Here is a 15,014-nt window from a genome sequence, read left to right on the forward strand (position 1 = left end):
CAAAAAGGGTAAACCTCAACTGTTTAACTCTAGGGGAGTTGGAAAATTAGCCTATTTTCAAAAATAGTGGAGTGTTCCTTTAATAGTAATAGTTCTTTTAAAGTAGTTATTTTTTTAACAGTTCTTCTTCAAATTGTGTTTTAGGAGCAATAGCTTAGATGGAAACAGTGGTGCACCAAAAAAACTAAAATCACTGTTACAATACAGTCTCTACATGAGCAGAACTGAGCAGGCGTGACTTCAGCACAGCAGTGGTTTTTGTAAAACCATTGAATTTATGGGAAATGGATATAATCCATAATAAATTATGTTTTCGGGGAGAATAATGCTGTGTTAACACTTGCTGTTTCCCTGAGTCTGAACCTCAGTTCAACTTCCACCCCGCTGGTCTGTTCTCACACTTTATACTATCTCAAACAGTGGCTTATTTGCAAAATGCATTTGTCATCAATGTAGGACCCATTGGAAGCTGTTAATCACCATCTCCAGCCAGTCTGAAATCTGAAAGACTTCAGATTTCAGGCTGTATATACTGTATATATCAGAAGCGAGAGTTTCAATCAAAGGCACAGAAGCTTCATATAAATCACGTATACCACAGAAAGGTTAATTTACATTTAATGCTGTACAGAGGTGACATTATCTGTAGAAACTGTGTAATGAAATTAATATTTTAAATATGAAATTATTTTAAAGTCAAATCAAATTAAATTGGAAACATCAGACAAGAACAACATGGCACCAAAAATGATTTATTTTTTGATCACTTTTCTTTATGAAGATTTGTGACGATTATTCCAGTGATAACAAATTATTCTTATTTTCCATAAAAAAATTCATGCTGACCCCAACATCTTAAATGATAATACATGTGAAATAAAAATGTAATATATATATGTTTACAAACTCCATACTGAAAATTCCACTGTTTAAGGCTTTTTAAATTCATTTTTACATATATTAAACTCATAGTGGGTTTTGTATGGCTGTGTAATACACTTTTATTTGGTTTCAATGCGTACCATGTGTTAAAGTGGCAAATATTTTTTTAAATTCTTATTTGCAATATATTTATTATTGCATAATATATTTTTTCCTGCATGATTCTTTATAAGTAGAATTGTTTTGTTGCTCCAGGGCATTTTATGAATGTGTTGGCTTTCACACTTGCATCCTGTAACATATTGTACTCAGACTGCATTATGCACGATTCTAGTGTTATAGTCACATACACTGTTATTGCCAGCTGAGGACAGAGAGGGCTGATATGAGGACATTGATACACTGGATGGCAACTGCTGTACCACTTCTTCCTCTATAGACTACAGTTTCAGGGCTGGGGAACAGCAGATGCCGCCTGTTTTTTAGTGTTAAGTGAATTACCACCAAGTTAAAGCCTGACTTTAATCTGAATTACGAAGATTTAAGGTTTAGGATTAACACCATCTCTCTCTAACCACGAGTTACTGACAAGCTCCTACACACCAAATCTGTCAAACAAACACACGTACACACACACACACAGATGCACACACGCTGACAAACACACACAGCAGGTAGGAGTGAAAGGAGTTGTTTATCACTACCAAACACCTGTGCAACAGAGAAAAGCGTTAGCAAAATCCCCCCTGAATAGAAAATAATCCTCCGTTTTCTGATAACATTTAGACAGCAATGGTGACCTGTGTTTGTGTGTGAGCATGTGTGTGTGTGTGTGTAATTGTGAGGGGTCTTTCTGTTTCATACTTTTTTTTTTTTTTTTTTGGTTGAGCTTTGATACAGTTTGGATGAATAGATGGATTTGTGAGTTCTGGAAAGGAGCACAGAAAGCAACACTCAGCACAGGCTTGAACCGCAATTGAAGAGTGTAGAAAAAGAGGCAGAAGAGGGTGTGCGGTTACCCTAGAAACCATGTTAAAATGTGTCATCCCTAAATTTATCAAACCTTATTAATTAAGGGCACTTATACCTGTAATTATCTCACTTTGAATGAAAAATGAAAAACAGACAGTTCCCTCGTCACAGATTAAACCGAGCTTGGTATTAAATTGTAATGCCAGTTTAATTGTTAATTTGTGGGGAAACTAGCTCTGGTAGTGCACTGAGGTAAGGTTACAGGTGATAGCATTTTAGCACATACGCTTTATGAAGCAGCAGGATATGTGCACGCAGACGGAATGTAACTCCACCTCCCCCTCAGAGATTAAATGGCATCACCTATAAAAGTGAGAAATATTGGTGAGGAATGAAAGCATTGAGCTCTGTGTGAATCTATTTTAGCTCTAGTGGCATTTTAGCTTCAGCAACTATTCTATTTACACTCTACCATTAAAGGAAGTAATTCTACACTGTCAATCAACTCAGTATTACAACCATATAACCCTGAAAAAGGTCTTTATATAAAGGTTACCTCCTATGGGCTTTACACTGTTAATGCACTAGCATGTGTGTGTTTGTGCAAGTGTCAAACCAACCATGTTCTATAGGGTCCGGTGCATAGTCCTGTTTATTTTCTGTTTACAACATTGAGATATATATATATATATATATATATATATATATATATATATATATATATATATATATATATATTATACAATGAATCGACTCCAGAGGGTTAAGGCTTTTATTCTGCAAGGATGCATTAAATTGATTAAAAGTGACAGTAAATTAATTTGCATGGTTAAAATATATAATGGTGCTGTCAAACGATTAATCAGATTTAAATAAAAAACGATAAAAATTATAAATCAAATCATAATTCAGATTTTTGTTTTTATATATATTATAAATATTATATTATTATAAATCAGATACAGATAAAGTAGCACAGTAAAGATTACATTCATATGAATGCTTAGTAAGAGCAATTGTGTGTGTGTGTGTGTGAATTAATTCTACCTGCAGCGTCTCTCTTCTAGTAGTGAAGCTGTGGGATTCAGTTATTAAGAAATATATTCTTGAACTTTTCAGTTTCTAAGCTATTTTATTGAGAAAATCACAGAAGAGTGTTGACAATACATTTTTGGGCTGAATGATTCTGTGCACACAATCTGTGTGTGATATACAAATTACTGACTGTATCCTATGTGTGTGCGTTACAGTGCAACAGCTCATTAGATAAGAATGCGGATTAATTTACCTGTACAATAAGCTGTTTAAAACGTCAAACATCCAGTAATAAAATCAGATGTCTTCTGGAGTGCTTTCAGAGTATGGATTTATTTGTCACTTAAACTGTTTGGAAACTGAGTGTAAATGTGGAAATCTTATCCTATTGTGCCCTATTTAGGACCAGCGATATAGTGTGTGTGTGTATATATATATATATATATATATATATATATATATATATATATATATATATATATATATACACACACATATATACACAGGTGCATCTCAAATTAGAATGTCATGGAAAAGTTAATTTATTTCAATAATTCAACTCAAATTGTGAAACTTATGTATTAAATAAATTCAATGCATACAGACTGAATTAGTTTAAGTCTTTGGTTCGTTTAATTGTGATGATTTTGGCTCACATTTAACTAAAACAAACCAATTCAACAAATTAGAATATGGTGACATGCCAATCAGCTAATCAACTCAAAACAACTGCAAAGGTTTTCTGAGCCTTCAAAATGGTCTCAGTTTGGTTCAATAGGCTACACAATCATGGGGAAGACTGCTGATCCGACAGTTGTCCAGAAGACAATCATTGACACCCTTCACAAGGAGGGTAAGACACAAACATTCATTGTCAAAGAAGCTGGCTGTTCACAGAGTGCTGTATCCAAGCATGTTAACAGAAAGTTGAGTGAAAGGAAAAAGTGTGGAAGGAAAAGATGCACAACCAACTGAGAGAACCACTGCCTTATGATAATTGTCAAGCAAAATCGATTCAAGAATTTGAGTGAACTTCACAAGGAATGGACTTAAGCTGGGGTCAAGACATACAAACGTGTCAAAGATTTTGGCTACAGTTGTCGTATTCCTCTTGTTAAGCCACTCCTGAACAACAGACAACATCAGTGGCATCTTACCTGGGCTAAGGAGAAGAAGAACTGGACTGTTGCCCAGTGGTCCAAAGTCCTCTTTTCAGATGAGAGCAAGTTTTGTATTTCATTTGGAAACCAAGGTCCTAGAGCCCCCTTCCTCAAATCTTACCTTGGAGGTCCAATGCACTGCAGAGTTTAGCTCCAACCCTGGTCAAAGTCACCTGCCTGTGATTTTCTAATGATCCCAAAGACATTGGCATTGATTAGCATGCTCAGGTGTGTTTGATTAGGGTTAGACCTAAATTCTGCTGGAAAGTGGATCTCGAGGTCCAGATTTGAGGATCCCTGTCCTAGAGTCTGGAGGAAGGGTGGAGAAGCTCATAGCCCAAGTTGCTTGAAGTTCAGTGTTAAGTTTCCACAGTCTGTGATGATTTGGGGTACAATGTCATCTGCTGGTGTTGGTCCATTGTTTTTTATGAAAGCCAAAGTCACTGCACCCCTTTACCAATAAATTTTGGAGCACTTCATGCTTCCTTCTACTGACCAGCTTTTTGAAGATGCTGATTTCATTTTCCAGCAGGATTTGGCACCTGTCCAGACTGCCAAAAGCACCAGAAGTTGGTTAAATGACCATGGTGTTGGTGTGCTTGACTGGCCAGCAAACTCACCTGACATGGTATTTTCAAGAGGAAAATGAGAAACAAGAGACCAAAAAATGCAGATGAGCTGAAGGCCACTGTCAAAGAAACCTGGGCTTCCATACCACCTCAGCATTTCCCCAAAACTGATCACCTCGATGCAAAGTGAAGACAGCTGAGTGCAATTAACAGGTGTGCAATTACCGTGATGAAGGGACAAGGCTTTGTGGGAAATGTAGTGCCTGAGTTAAGGTGCCTTTGGGGAAGTGAGTTGAAGTTGAATTACTGAAATAAATGAACTTTTCCATGACATTCTATTTTATTAAAATGCTATATATGATAGATATAGATCACTGTACAGGACACATTGTTGAGCTGCAGGCGAGGACGGGGCACTCATTTATTATGTTGAATGTTCCTCAATAAACAATGAAATAAGCACATGCTCACAGGAACACAGGCATCTTTCTATCTAAAATGGGTCAGACCTCTTAAGTTTATGGGGGAAAGGCACACATACATATGTCAGTGTGCGTGTTTCTTTCAGTAGTCTTATTTCTAGGTAGACAAGCAATAGCAAATTCAGCTCACTGCCTCAAGCAGAAAATCACACCGTAAATCTGGCACAAAGACCTTTACAGCTCTATTGCATGTCAAGCATTTGAGCTGAAATGACAGCTAGCCTTATGGAACCTGTCTCCTAGACGGATTTTGCCTTCTCATGGGCTACAATGGATTTTTATTTTCAGTGGACAATGGGCAGCTCACATCAATGGTTCAAAGCTGTCCAGGAAATTAACCTATAGAGTTCCCATAAGTTAACGCCATCAAACAAAGACACACACTTGTCAAAAAAAATAAATTTTCTGTTGTGCTGCAGAGCTATAATTCAACATTTTGCTGTCCAAGTAACTAAATCTCAATATAGAAGAGATTGCATATTAAAGACAATGGCTGATATGCTTTTGGGTAATGGAACCTTGTAGATTTATCTTGAGATAGTAAACACTAATTATAGATGAGGTCCAAAACATGATCACTGTCTTTCCAGACCTGTACCAGACTTTCTTTGTTTGTTTTTTATTAATTCTTTAATGCAAGTTAGTATGGTTTTTATTTTCTATATTCTACACGTTATCTTCTTTTGTGGTCTGTAGAAGACAAAATGATCATACGGGATTGAGAAAATGATGATGATTTTTATCTCATCTAAAAATTAAAGAATGTCATAATCTGAGATCCACCGCACTTATCTGATTTACTGAACATGTCTTTTTTCTGTGGTCCTTTTCTGGCTAGTTGCCTTGTTAGCTCATGCTGTCAGTGTAATAGTTCTTGTTTGTGTATCTGTTGCAGCTGCTGTCCGAGAGCCAGATTAACATGGTGAAGGTTGTCAACTCTGTGAGCGATGCTTTAAATGCCATGCAGAAGGAAACTGGAGGTCTAAAGGCCAGAGTGAAGGCTGACCTACAGAGGGCGCCAGTCAGAGGAGTTCGCCTAAAAGGCTGTGCTAATGGTAGGAGATCCAGCCTGTCTGACCATCTCTTTTATTTAACATTTTTACCTCTCTGTCTGATGTCCATTTGTGCCACTATATACTATTTTAAAGTTTGGGGTTGTTACAGTTAAATAGTAATATTGTAAAAAATTATTACAATATAAAATATAATTTTAAAATGCAATGTATTCCTGTGATGACAAAGCTGAAATTTCAGCAGCCATTACTCCAGTCTTTAATGTCATATAATCTTCAGGAATTATTCAGATGTGCTGATTTGGTGCTCAAGAAACATTTCTTAATATGTTGAAAAAAATCAATATTTAAATTTTTTTTGTGAAAACCATGATATTCATCAAATAATAAGAACAGCATTTATTTGAAATATAATTGTTTGGAACAATGTAAACATATTTGCTCTCACTTTTAAAGGGGTCATCAGATGTAAAATTCACATTTACATGTTGTTTGAACATAAACAGTCCATGACGGGAAAGAGGGACGGGGTGAGCAGAGCTCATTATCATTTAAAGGAACATGCAACAATACGGGTTGCTGTTTGCAGAGCTGTTTTTGACTAGGTAAAAAGACTACCATTGAGAATTTTTTACCAAAGGATGTTATAATTTTTTCATTAAGACCCTAAAGAGTCATATCAACTTTTAGAAAACAGGCATCCGATGACCACTTTAAGGCATCCTTGCAGAATATAATTATTTATTTCTTTAAAAAAAAAAAAATGACCCCAAACTTTTTAATGTTTGTGTAGGTGTCATTGTTAATTTACATGTCCATCATCCTTTCAAGCATCCATTCTTCCCTCTTTTCCTCCCAAGGAGACCAGATTTTTGTTGACATCTTTCTCTTCTGAGACCATTCAATTTAATTAGCATGCAACATATTTATTATTTCATTGCATTATAGTAACAAGTGGCAATTTCTTTTCTTTTTTTTTTTTGGAGGCTCTTAAAAGCATTCAATTGACTGCTCCCTATCATGCTTTTGACATCACAGTGAATGATAGTTGCCAGTGAGGAATCAAATTCAGAAAAGCATAGTAGCATGCTCACTACTATTTATGCTATTACTACTTCCTGTGGCTCAAGATTGAGTAGTCACATTGCATTTTTTGCTCAGGTGATTGGCTTTGAAAGTTCTATGGTCCGGTGAGCAGCGATTCAGATGCAGCTCATGTACTCTGGCATTAACTCAGAATCTCAAACACTTTGGTCCCCCAAGCAGAGGTGCTCTGATCCTCCTCTCACTGTTGACTCATTGGTTCTCGATCCAAAGAACATCAGACAATTTCATGGAAAACTGTGTTTAAAAAGTGCACATAACTATTGTCTTCTTTTTTTGCCCTCGCTGATCTGAATTCTCATTAGACGAGTCGCTGGAAGCCGAAGGAAAGTGTCTGTACTTAAACTGTGCTCTCGGGAGGCCTAATGTGTCTGAAAGCATTTTACCACTTTACTTTTAAGGTCTTGATGTGTCTGCTGGAGCCACAGGTGTGGCTTGTAATGAACCTCAGTATGGAGCAGACGCTTGTATGCAAGTGTGTGCCAGTGAAAGGGAGAGTGTTTTCTGTAATCAGGGAAAAGGATCGCTCTTTTGGGAACAGAGACCAGTAAACTGAGAAGCGCCAGCTGCCTTGGAAAAATCTGTGCAAAATTATATTGGCTAACCTATAGCAATATTCCTCTGGTCATTAAATTAGCCTTGGCCTAGTTTAGCTATTTGCTATCTTGTAACCATCCGGTTATCAAGTCTTTGTGGTTTTTTGTGATTGACTCTCTCTTTCTCTCTCTCTCATTTAAGGCTCCCGTCCACGGGACTGTAGTGATATATATGCTAGCGGTCAGAAAGAAGATGGAATCTACTCTGTTTTTCCCACTCATTATCCTGCCGGCTTTCAGGTCTACTGTGATATGAGCACGGACGGAGGTGGCTGGACGGTGAGTCACATTATTTAACATGCATATTTGCTTTTGTGAGTTTGTAGTATTGCGCACCTTCTGAAGTGTGATTCATTGGTGTTGGTGGTATCACATCAAAGCGAGGCTTTTATTTTATTTTAAATGTGAATGAAATAGGGGAAAAAGAGAGAAAAGGAATGTGGTTCAGAGCTCTTGATATATGAATTTACACACATGGGGAAGAACAGCCTCCACAAAGAAAAGATGTGATGTTGATTTAAACTAATCTGAATATTGAGGTGGGCATGTCCTACTGATTGTTTAAGGTGGTTAGGACTAGCACAAATAAGCTATTGACTTGTGTACACTTGTCAACACAAAATGAAAATGCTCTCATCATTTACTCACCTTCATGTAGTTCCAGAATTTTATGACTTTCTTTCTTCCGTGTCACACAAAGGATGTTTTAAAAAATGTATCAATGTTTTTCTCTATACAATCAGAGTCAATGGGGACCACTGTTGTTTGGACCCCAATGATCTAAATCAGTCAGAATATCTTCATTTGTGTTCCTCAGAAGAAAGAGATACATACAGATTTGGAACAACATTAATAACGTAAATGATGACAGAAGAAAGAAAAACATAGGCATGGAACATGTGTGTGTCTAAATAACAGGAGTTTCTTTTTTATGTGAACTATCTGTTTAACAATGCATACACAGATTTCTCAAAAAAAAAAAAAAAAAAAAAAAAAAAAAAAATATATATATATATATATATATATATATATATATATATATATATATATATATATATATATATATATATTTATTTTATTTTTTTTATTTTTTTTTTATTTTTTTTTTTTTATTATTTATTTTTTTTATGTATTTATTCCATTACATTTCAAGCTGTCAGCTGTGCTTTTCCCTGTGTTGTAAATCTAATTTTAAAACCAAGATTGGGGTAGGCTAAAAGCATAAAAAAAGTCAGATGTACTTTTGATATCATATCAGATTTTATGCATCTAATCTCTCCAAACATCTATCATGTACTGTAGCACTTATCCACTGTCTGGTTCAGTAATGACATGTAGATGTACTGCTATCTTTATTGAGGTTCTTCACAGAAGGAGGTTCAAAGTTGCTGTCATGTTTAGCTGCTTAAAATGATGAAACGTATTGTGAAAGCACTTAGTGAGATTGGTATGATCCTGATGATGAGGGTCATTATTCTGATTACTCCTGGTTTTTAGATTGTGTATCCACTGGGGTCTCCCTGTGTAGGATAGAATCCTGCTGACTACGGAGGCTGTTCTTTCCTGAACTTTTCTTCAGGGATCAATGACATCTGCATGCACATCTATCTGTCTGTATACTGTATCACATTCTGAAGTTTTTGCTCTATATTTAAATATGCAAAACTCATAGAATTGGAGAATATGACACATTATAAGTGTTTTGAGGGTGTGAGAACATGAGAGAAACAATAGGAAAGACACTTTCTTCATATGTGGCAGCAGCACAGATGGTTTCTCTCTGCCCTCTTCCAGCAATCATTGAGTGTGCATTGGGCATATTGGAGTGCACTGTATATGGAAGAGAGCAGAATCAGTGGCATCACAGAATGAGAGCGACAGCAAGAGAAAGATGTTGAGAGGAAATGGCTTGAGGCGAAAGAGGGTGCATGCAGTCTGTCAGGCTATTAGTTCTTCATAACTGTCCCACTTTCTGTTGCTCAAGAGACTGTTGCAACTAGGAAGGAAGACACCCACAGTCATAGTGTGTGTGGGGTGTGGGGAGGGGTTGTACTGGTGTTTGTGTATATTTAGGGGAGACTAATGAAATGTAAAAATGAAATGAGCCAAAGAAGCGAAGAACAAGATGAGAAAAGGAAGAGATCTAGATCCACTACCTTCCAAAAGTGTTTTTTTCTTCTGGTGAAAGAAAGTAATACTTATATTTAGCAAGGAGACATTCAGTTGATCAAAAGCAACAGTAAATACATTTATAATATTGCAAAAGACTTCTATCTAAAAATGCTTTCTTTTTAAACTTTCGATCACTAAAGAATCCTGATTCTGACCAAAGAACTCTCTGACAAATTCTGACAAATTTTAAGCATGTTTCAACAGAAAAATATACATGCAAAAATTTGACATTTGAAAAAATACATAAATAAATAAATAATATTTTTTAATGATTAAATAACTCAAAGTACATTCTAGTCCCAAAAACCTAGAAACTGAAAGACTGTGTTCCTCTAGTATAAAAAAAATGACTATTCTCAAACTTATATACATTTATTTCATACTTAGTATACTTCAAATCTATTGACATGTCACTTAAAATTAAAATTAAAAAAATATAATTAAACTTTATTTGGAGCAGGCCTATTTCTTTATTGCACAATGCACATTTCTCAATACTTTGCCTAAAATGTGTTTTTATATCACTATTAATAAGGAGTGCATGGTGTCTTTGTAATATCAGACATTAAATGCAAGATATTTAAAGTGTACCTGAAGTATACTACTTCCTCAGCACTACTTCCATGCAATTAAAGTGTATTAAGCATAAAATTACTCCAGTTTAGTATACAAAAGCAATTGCAGTTTTTTTTTTTTAAACACATAAATACGTTAAATAAAATTGCACAAAAATAAATGTATTTCAAATACATATAAGTAGCCTATATTTTCTTTCACTTGGGTCTCTCTACTCATAATGACCTTTATTTCCATTCCCGGCTTTCATTTACAGTAACTCTGAATACATCTCTTGTCTAGTTAACTGTGTGTATGCAGATATGAGCCATAATTCCGGGCTTTATCTGGCGCTTTTGTTCCAGTACTATCATTTGTGAGGTTCAGTATAAAAAATGGGTCATCCTTTTTCACCGCTTTAAGCTTAAACAGTCCTCCAAAACACACACTGCCTTCGTATTACAGACTGCTCGTCCACAGTCACTACACATGAAATAAAATGAATTCCACCCACTCAGATCCATTTTTTTGGACACCTAGTAATTGATTGCATCTGTTCGCAAAGTCATGCATTGGCCAGATGACGTAGCTTACAGTGAAGCGTACCACCGCTACAACAAATTGAAAATGAAATGGAAGAATTTACAGACTGAGCCACTTTGAGCCTGTGCAGTGACCTAGCTTTGCTTTAATATCAAAATGAGACCTCTCAATCCTCTTGTTCTTTACTACCCATTTCCTGCCCTCGTCCTTTTGTTGACTCTTGTTTTCATTTCGGCAGGTAGAATGACAGAAAAGAGAGAACTCTTCTTTCTGCCAGAAACACAGTGCCAGTGAGCTCATATTAATAAGAATGACACTTTTTTCCTCAGCATTAATGCTAAAAAGAGAGAGAGAAAAAGGTAAAAAGGTACCCAAATCTTTGGCTAAAACCAAGCAGAGTTGTTTTTTTATAATTGGTAAGACCAGTTACATGGCCATACACACACACACACACACACACACACAGACCCAAGGCATTGACAAATGAAAGAATAGAAGTATCATTCAAGAAAGATGTTTCACATCTTCTCTTTTGACTTGATCATGCATTACAGGCTCATTTTGTGTGGCTGTTTCATTCTCCCTCTCTTACCCTTTCTTTCACACACACATGCAAGCACACATCTATGCATTCATGCATGCACAGAAACCAAACAAGCTCACACACATTATCACCTGTCGTGGCGATATTCTGTATTCCAGTCCTGACCCGCACTCTGCCCTGAGATAATGTATTCCACTATTATTATTTTATCTGCTAAAAGGAGTGGACTAAAAATGAGCACTCTATAAATCATTTATGGGAGCAGATCTATTAGAGTGCTACGTGATCCGGCATTATCAAATGGTGCTTTTATCAAAAGTACCCACAACTCCTCTCTGAAATATTAAAAAAGCACTAAGACCTGAAATGTAAAAGTTTTAGATTGAAACTCAATCTAACTGGATGGGGGGGGGAGGGGACTTGTTTTTCTTCTCTTTCTGGAAAAAAAAAAATTGTTACCAATGTCTGACTGTCTCTTATTGCTGATTCATGTTCCATAGCTCAGTTGTACATTTCCAAATGTGTGTTTTTCTTTGCAGGGCGAAGGCTGTGCCACAGGTTTGTAGCTATGATTGGATAAAGTAAGCCTCATGCTATGCAGGATTTATGTTATGCAAATAGGTTTTGAGATGAAATGATGAGTTAGAATTTTAGACGCAGAGAAATTGAGACACATGGACAGAAAATAAAGCATTGCAAAGGGAGAGATGTCAGACCATTGATTTATTGTATTATATTTAACTGAAAAAGATTGTGCAGACCTGACCTTTTGGAAATGACCATCTTTATTGGTAGATAAGTGTACTGTATATGTGTGGTGTAAGCTGATAAATGAAACATTTTGAACTGTCTGGGAGTAGGCACACACAAAAACACCTCTCCAAGAAATGGAATCAAGCATAACATTTTACAGTAAATTTCTAAGCACCATGAACAAACAATCAACAGTGGGATTTTTACTCTTTTTAATGTACAGCAAGTTTAAATGTTATTAAATTAAATGTGTCCCTGGACCACAAAACCAGTCATAAGTAGCACGTGTATATTTGTAGCAATAGCCAGCAATACATTGCATGGGTCAAAATTATCGTTTTGTATATTTCCTACTGCAAATATATCAAAACTTAATTTTAATTAGTAACATGCATTGCTAAGAACTTCATATGGACAGGTCCATATGAAGTTCAAAGGAGATATTCTCTATATTTAGTTTTATTTTTATTTATTTTTTGCACCTTCAGATTCCAGATTTTCAGGTGGTTGGTCCTCAGCCAAATATTGTCCTATTCTTACAAACCATACATCAGTGCAGCGTTTATTTATTCAGCTTTCAGATTATGTATAAATCTCATTGACCCTTATTGACCCAACTAGTTTTGTGGTCCAGGGTCTCATATAGACTACCTTTTTTATTTAATTATGATCTGTTTATGTTAACTAATGTTGTTGTTGTTAATAATTATAAATAATTTACAGCATTTATTAATCTTAATATGTAGAAATTAACATTGGGCATAATTAATAATGTAAACGATGTTTCATGTTAACTATAAAACAGTTAATTTATAAATATAGCCTACTATTTTTCAGTCATAATCAGTTAGTTTATAATGCATCATTTAAGTTTAACTTCTAAAATTTTTACTGTTAAAATATACAAATGTATTTGTGTATATTGAAATGACCATTAATCGAGGTCACTTTAATTACTGCATTAACTAATGTAAACAATCTTATGGTAAAGTGTTACTGAATCAGGCTCCGGTATAATACTGCCATGTTTCCACCGAAATTACCCCGGAACAATTGTACCAGGATTTAAAAAAAAAAAACTTTCAGACATTTTTTCCCCCCAGACCTGTTGCTTTCTGTGTTTCCACTGCAGTCAAAAGTACCGTGAAGATTAGGCAAATAGTCTGGTGATGCAGGTCTCCCCATGTTTCTCAATATGAAGTATGTAAATTTCGGACTTGCATTCTTGGTATTTCGGATTTTGTGAGTTTGACTCGGATCTGTGATCTCCTGTGGACAAGACGATACACGTCTGGTAATTCTGCAAACAGCAGCGTACTTGATAACATCAGTCAGCTCACCTTAGCTACTGCTATTGTCCTCGCTGTAAATTTACAATAAGATGAAATAGGATATCAAATACCACTGCCTCCTTTCGTTTTCATTTAAACATAATAATAGCTGTAGAAATGTACTTATCAGTATACAGCCAACATTACAATAAAACAAAATATTATATCAAACAGTACTGCCTCTTTTTATTTTCATTTTAAAATATTAATAGATTAATTGAATAAACACCAAAGATTGCCTGTTAGATTTACCAAAAACTAATTATATTTTATGTTTAGCCACTAAAGAGACATCAGAGCCAGCGGCACACATCAGAAGTTCTAGCCGAGTCGAGACTGCTCTCATCTGTAAACATGAGCACTGAGCTCCCGCTGATCGCATGGAGCTGATCGCCTCCGAAATCGGCGAAACACATTTAAATATGTTTGAGTTTTAAACAACTACATTCTCAACCGAAATATCTTCAAACTACATTTCATGACACGATGATAGTAATCTTTTGAAAATTATGTAAATAAATAGTGGTTGAAATCACAATGCTGCGTGAACGCAACCAATCAGCATGTTTAGCACCCAAATCTTGACCCCGAAAGTTCCTGACCTTTGAAAACCTCACCAGCAGGGACTTTCTGAGGGGCAATTGTTTTTACCCAGAACTTTATTTAAATCCTGGTTCCTACTGTGGAAACACACAGAGTACCAGCCCGAAGTCCCTAGTTCCTGGGTTAAGCTCCAGTGGTGGAAACGCGGCTTACCTCTCACTCTCACACACACACACACACTCTCACTCTTGCTGTGAGATATCCATGGTAAAGATTGCCAATGACAGTCTCTAAATCTTCAGATTAAACATCAAACATGATTATGTCTCTACCAATTGATCACTCCATACTAATCCAGTAATTCCCCTGTCCAGAGCAGTAAAAGAAAGATGGTTAGGGAGAACAGAGGGAGAGAGAGAAACATACAAATTGACAACAGAGGGGAATAGTAGCAAGGAAAAAGAAGTGAACAGGCTGAGAACAAAAGAGTGGCTTTTAAGACCCAGCTTCATAAGTGTGCTGAAACAGCATATGTTCCCATCCATGCCGGCTGTATTCTCACACCTCCCTGTGAATGTGATCGTGTCAGAGAAACATTAAGCTGTATCTCTACAGCCATAATTTTCTTGCCGCATTCATTTATTCTCCTTTTGTATCCATCTGGATCTCTCTCTCTCTCTCGCCATCATAGCATGAGTCGTTAGTGGCAATGACTACTGCCAACCTGATTAAAACCAGACATCTGTTTTGAGTGTCTTGT

The 15,014-nt window shown here is 36.0% G+C and overlaps 1 protein-coding gene across 1 annotated transcript in view; it reads left to right on the forward strand.

Annotated features, from left to right (window-relative positions):
• The window catches only part of LOC127957029 (fibrinogen C domain-containing protein 1-like), a 65,590-nt gene that overhangs the window by 26,209 nt on the left and 24,367 nt on the right, over window positions 1-15,014 (forward strand). Inside the window, exons 3-4 of the mRNA XM_052555362.1 lie at window positions 5,996-6,155; window positions 7,956-8,092. Coding sequence (XP_052411322.1) covers window positions 5,996-6,155; window positions 7,956-8,092 — 297 coding nt within the window. The remainder of the gene's footprint in view (window positions 1-5,995; window positions 6,156-7,955; window positions 8,093-15,014) is intronic.

Source organism: Carassius gibelio, chromosome B5 (assembly GCF_023724105.1).
Source record: "Carassius gibelio isolate Cgi1373 ecotype wild population from Czech Republic chromosome B5, carGib1.2-hapl.c, whole genome shotgun sequence".
Taxonomy (NCBI): Eukaryota; Metazoa; Chordata; class Actinopteri; order Cypriniformes; family Cyprinidae; genus Carassius; species Carassius gibelio.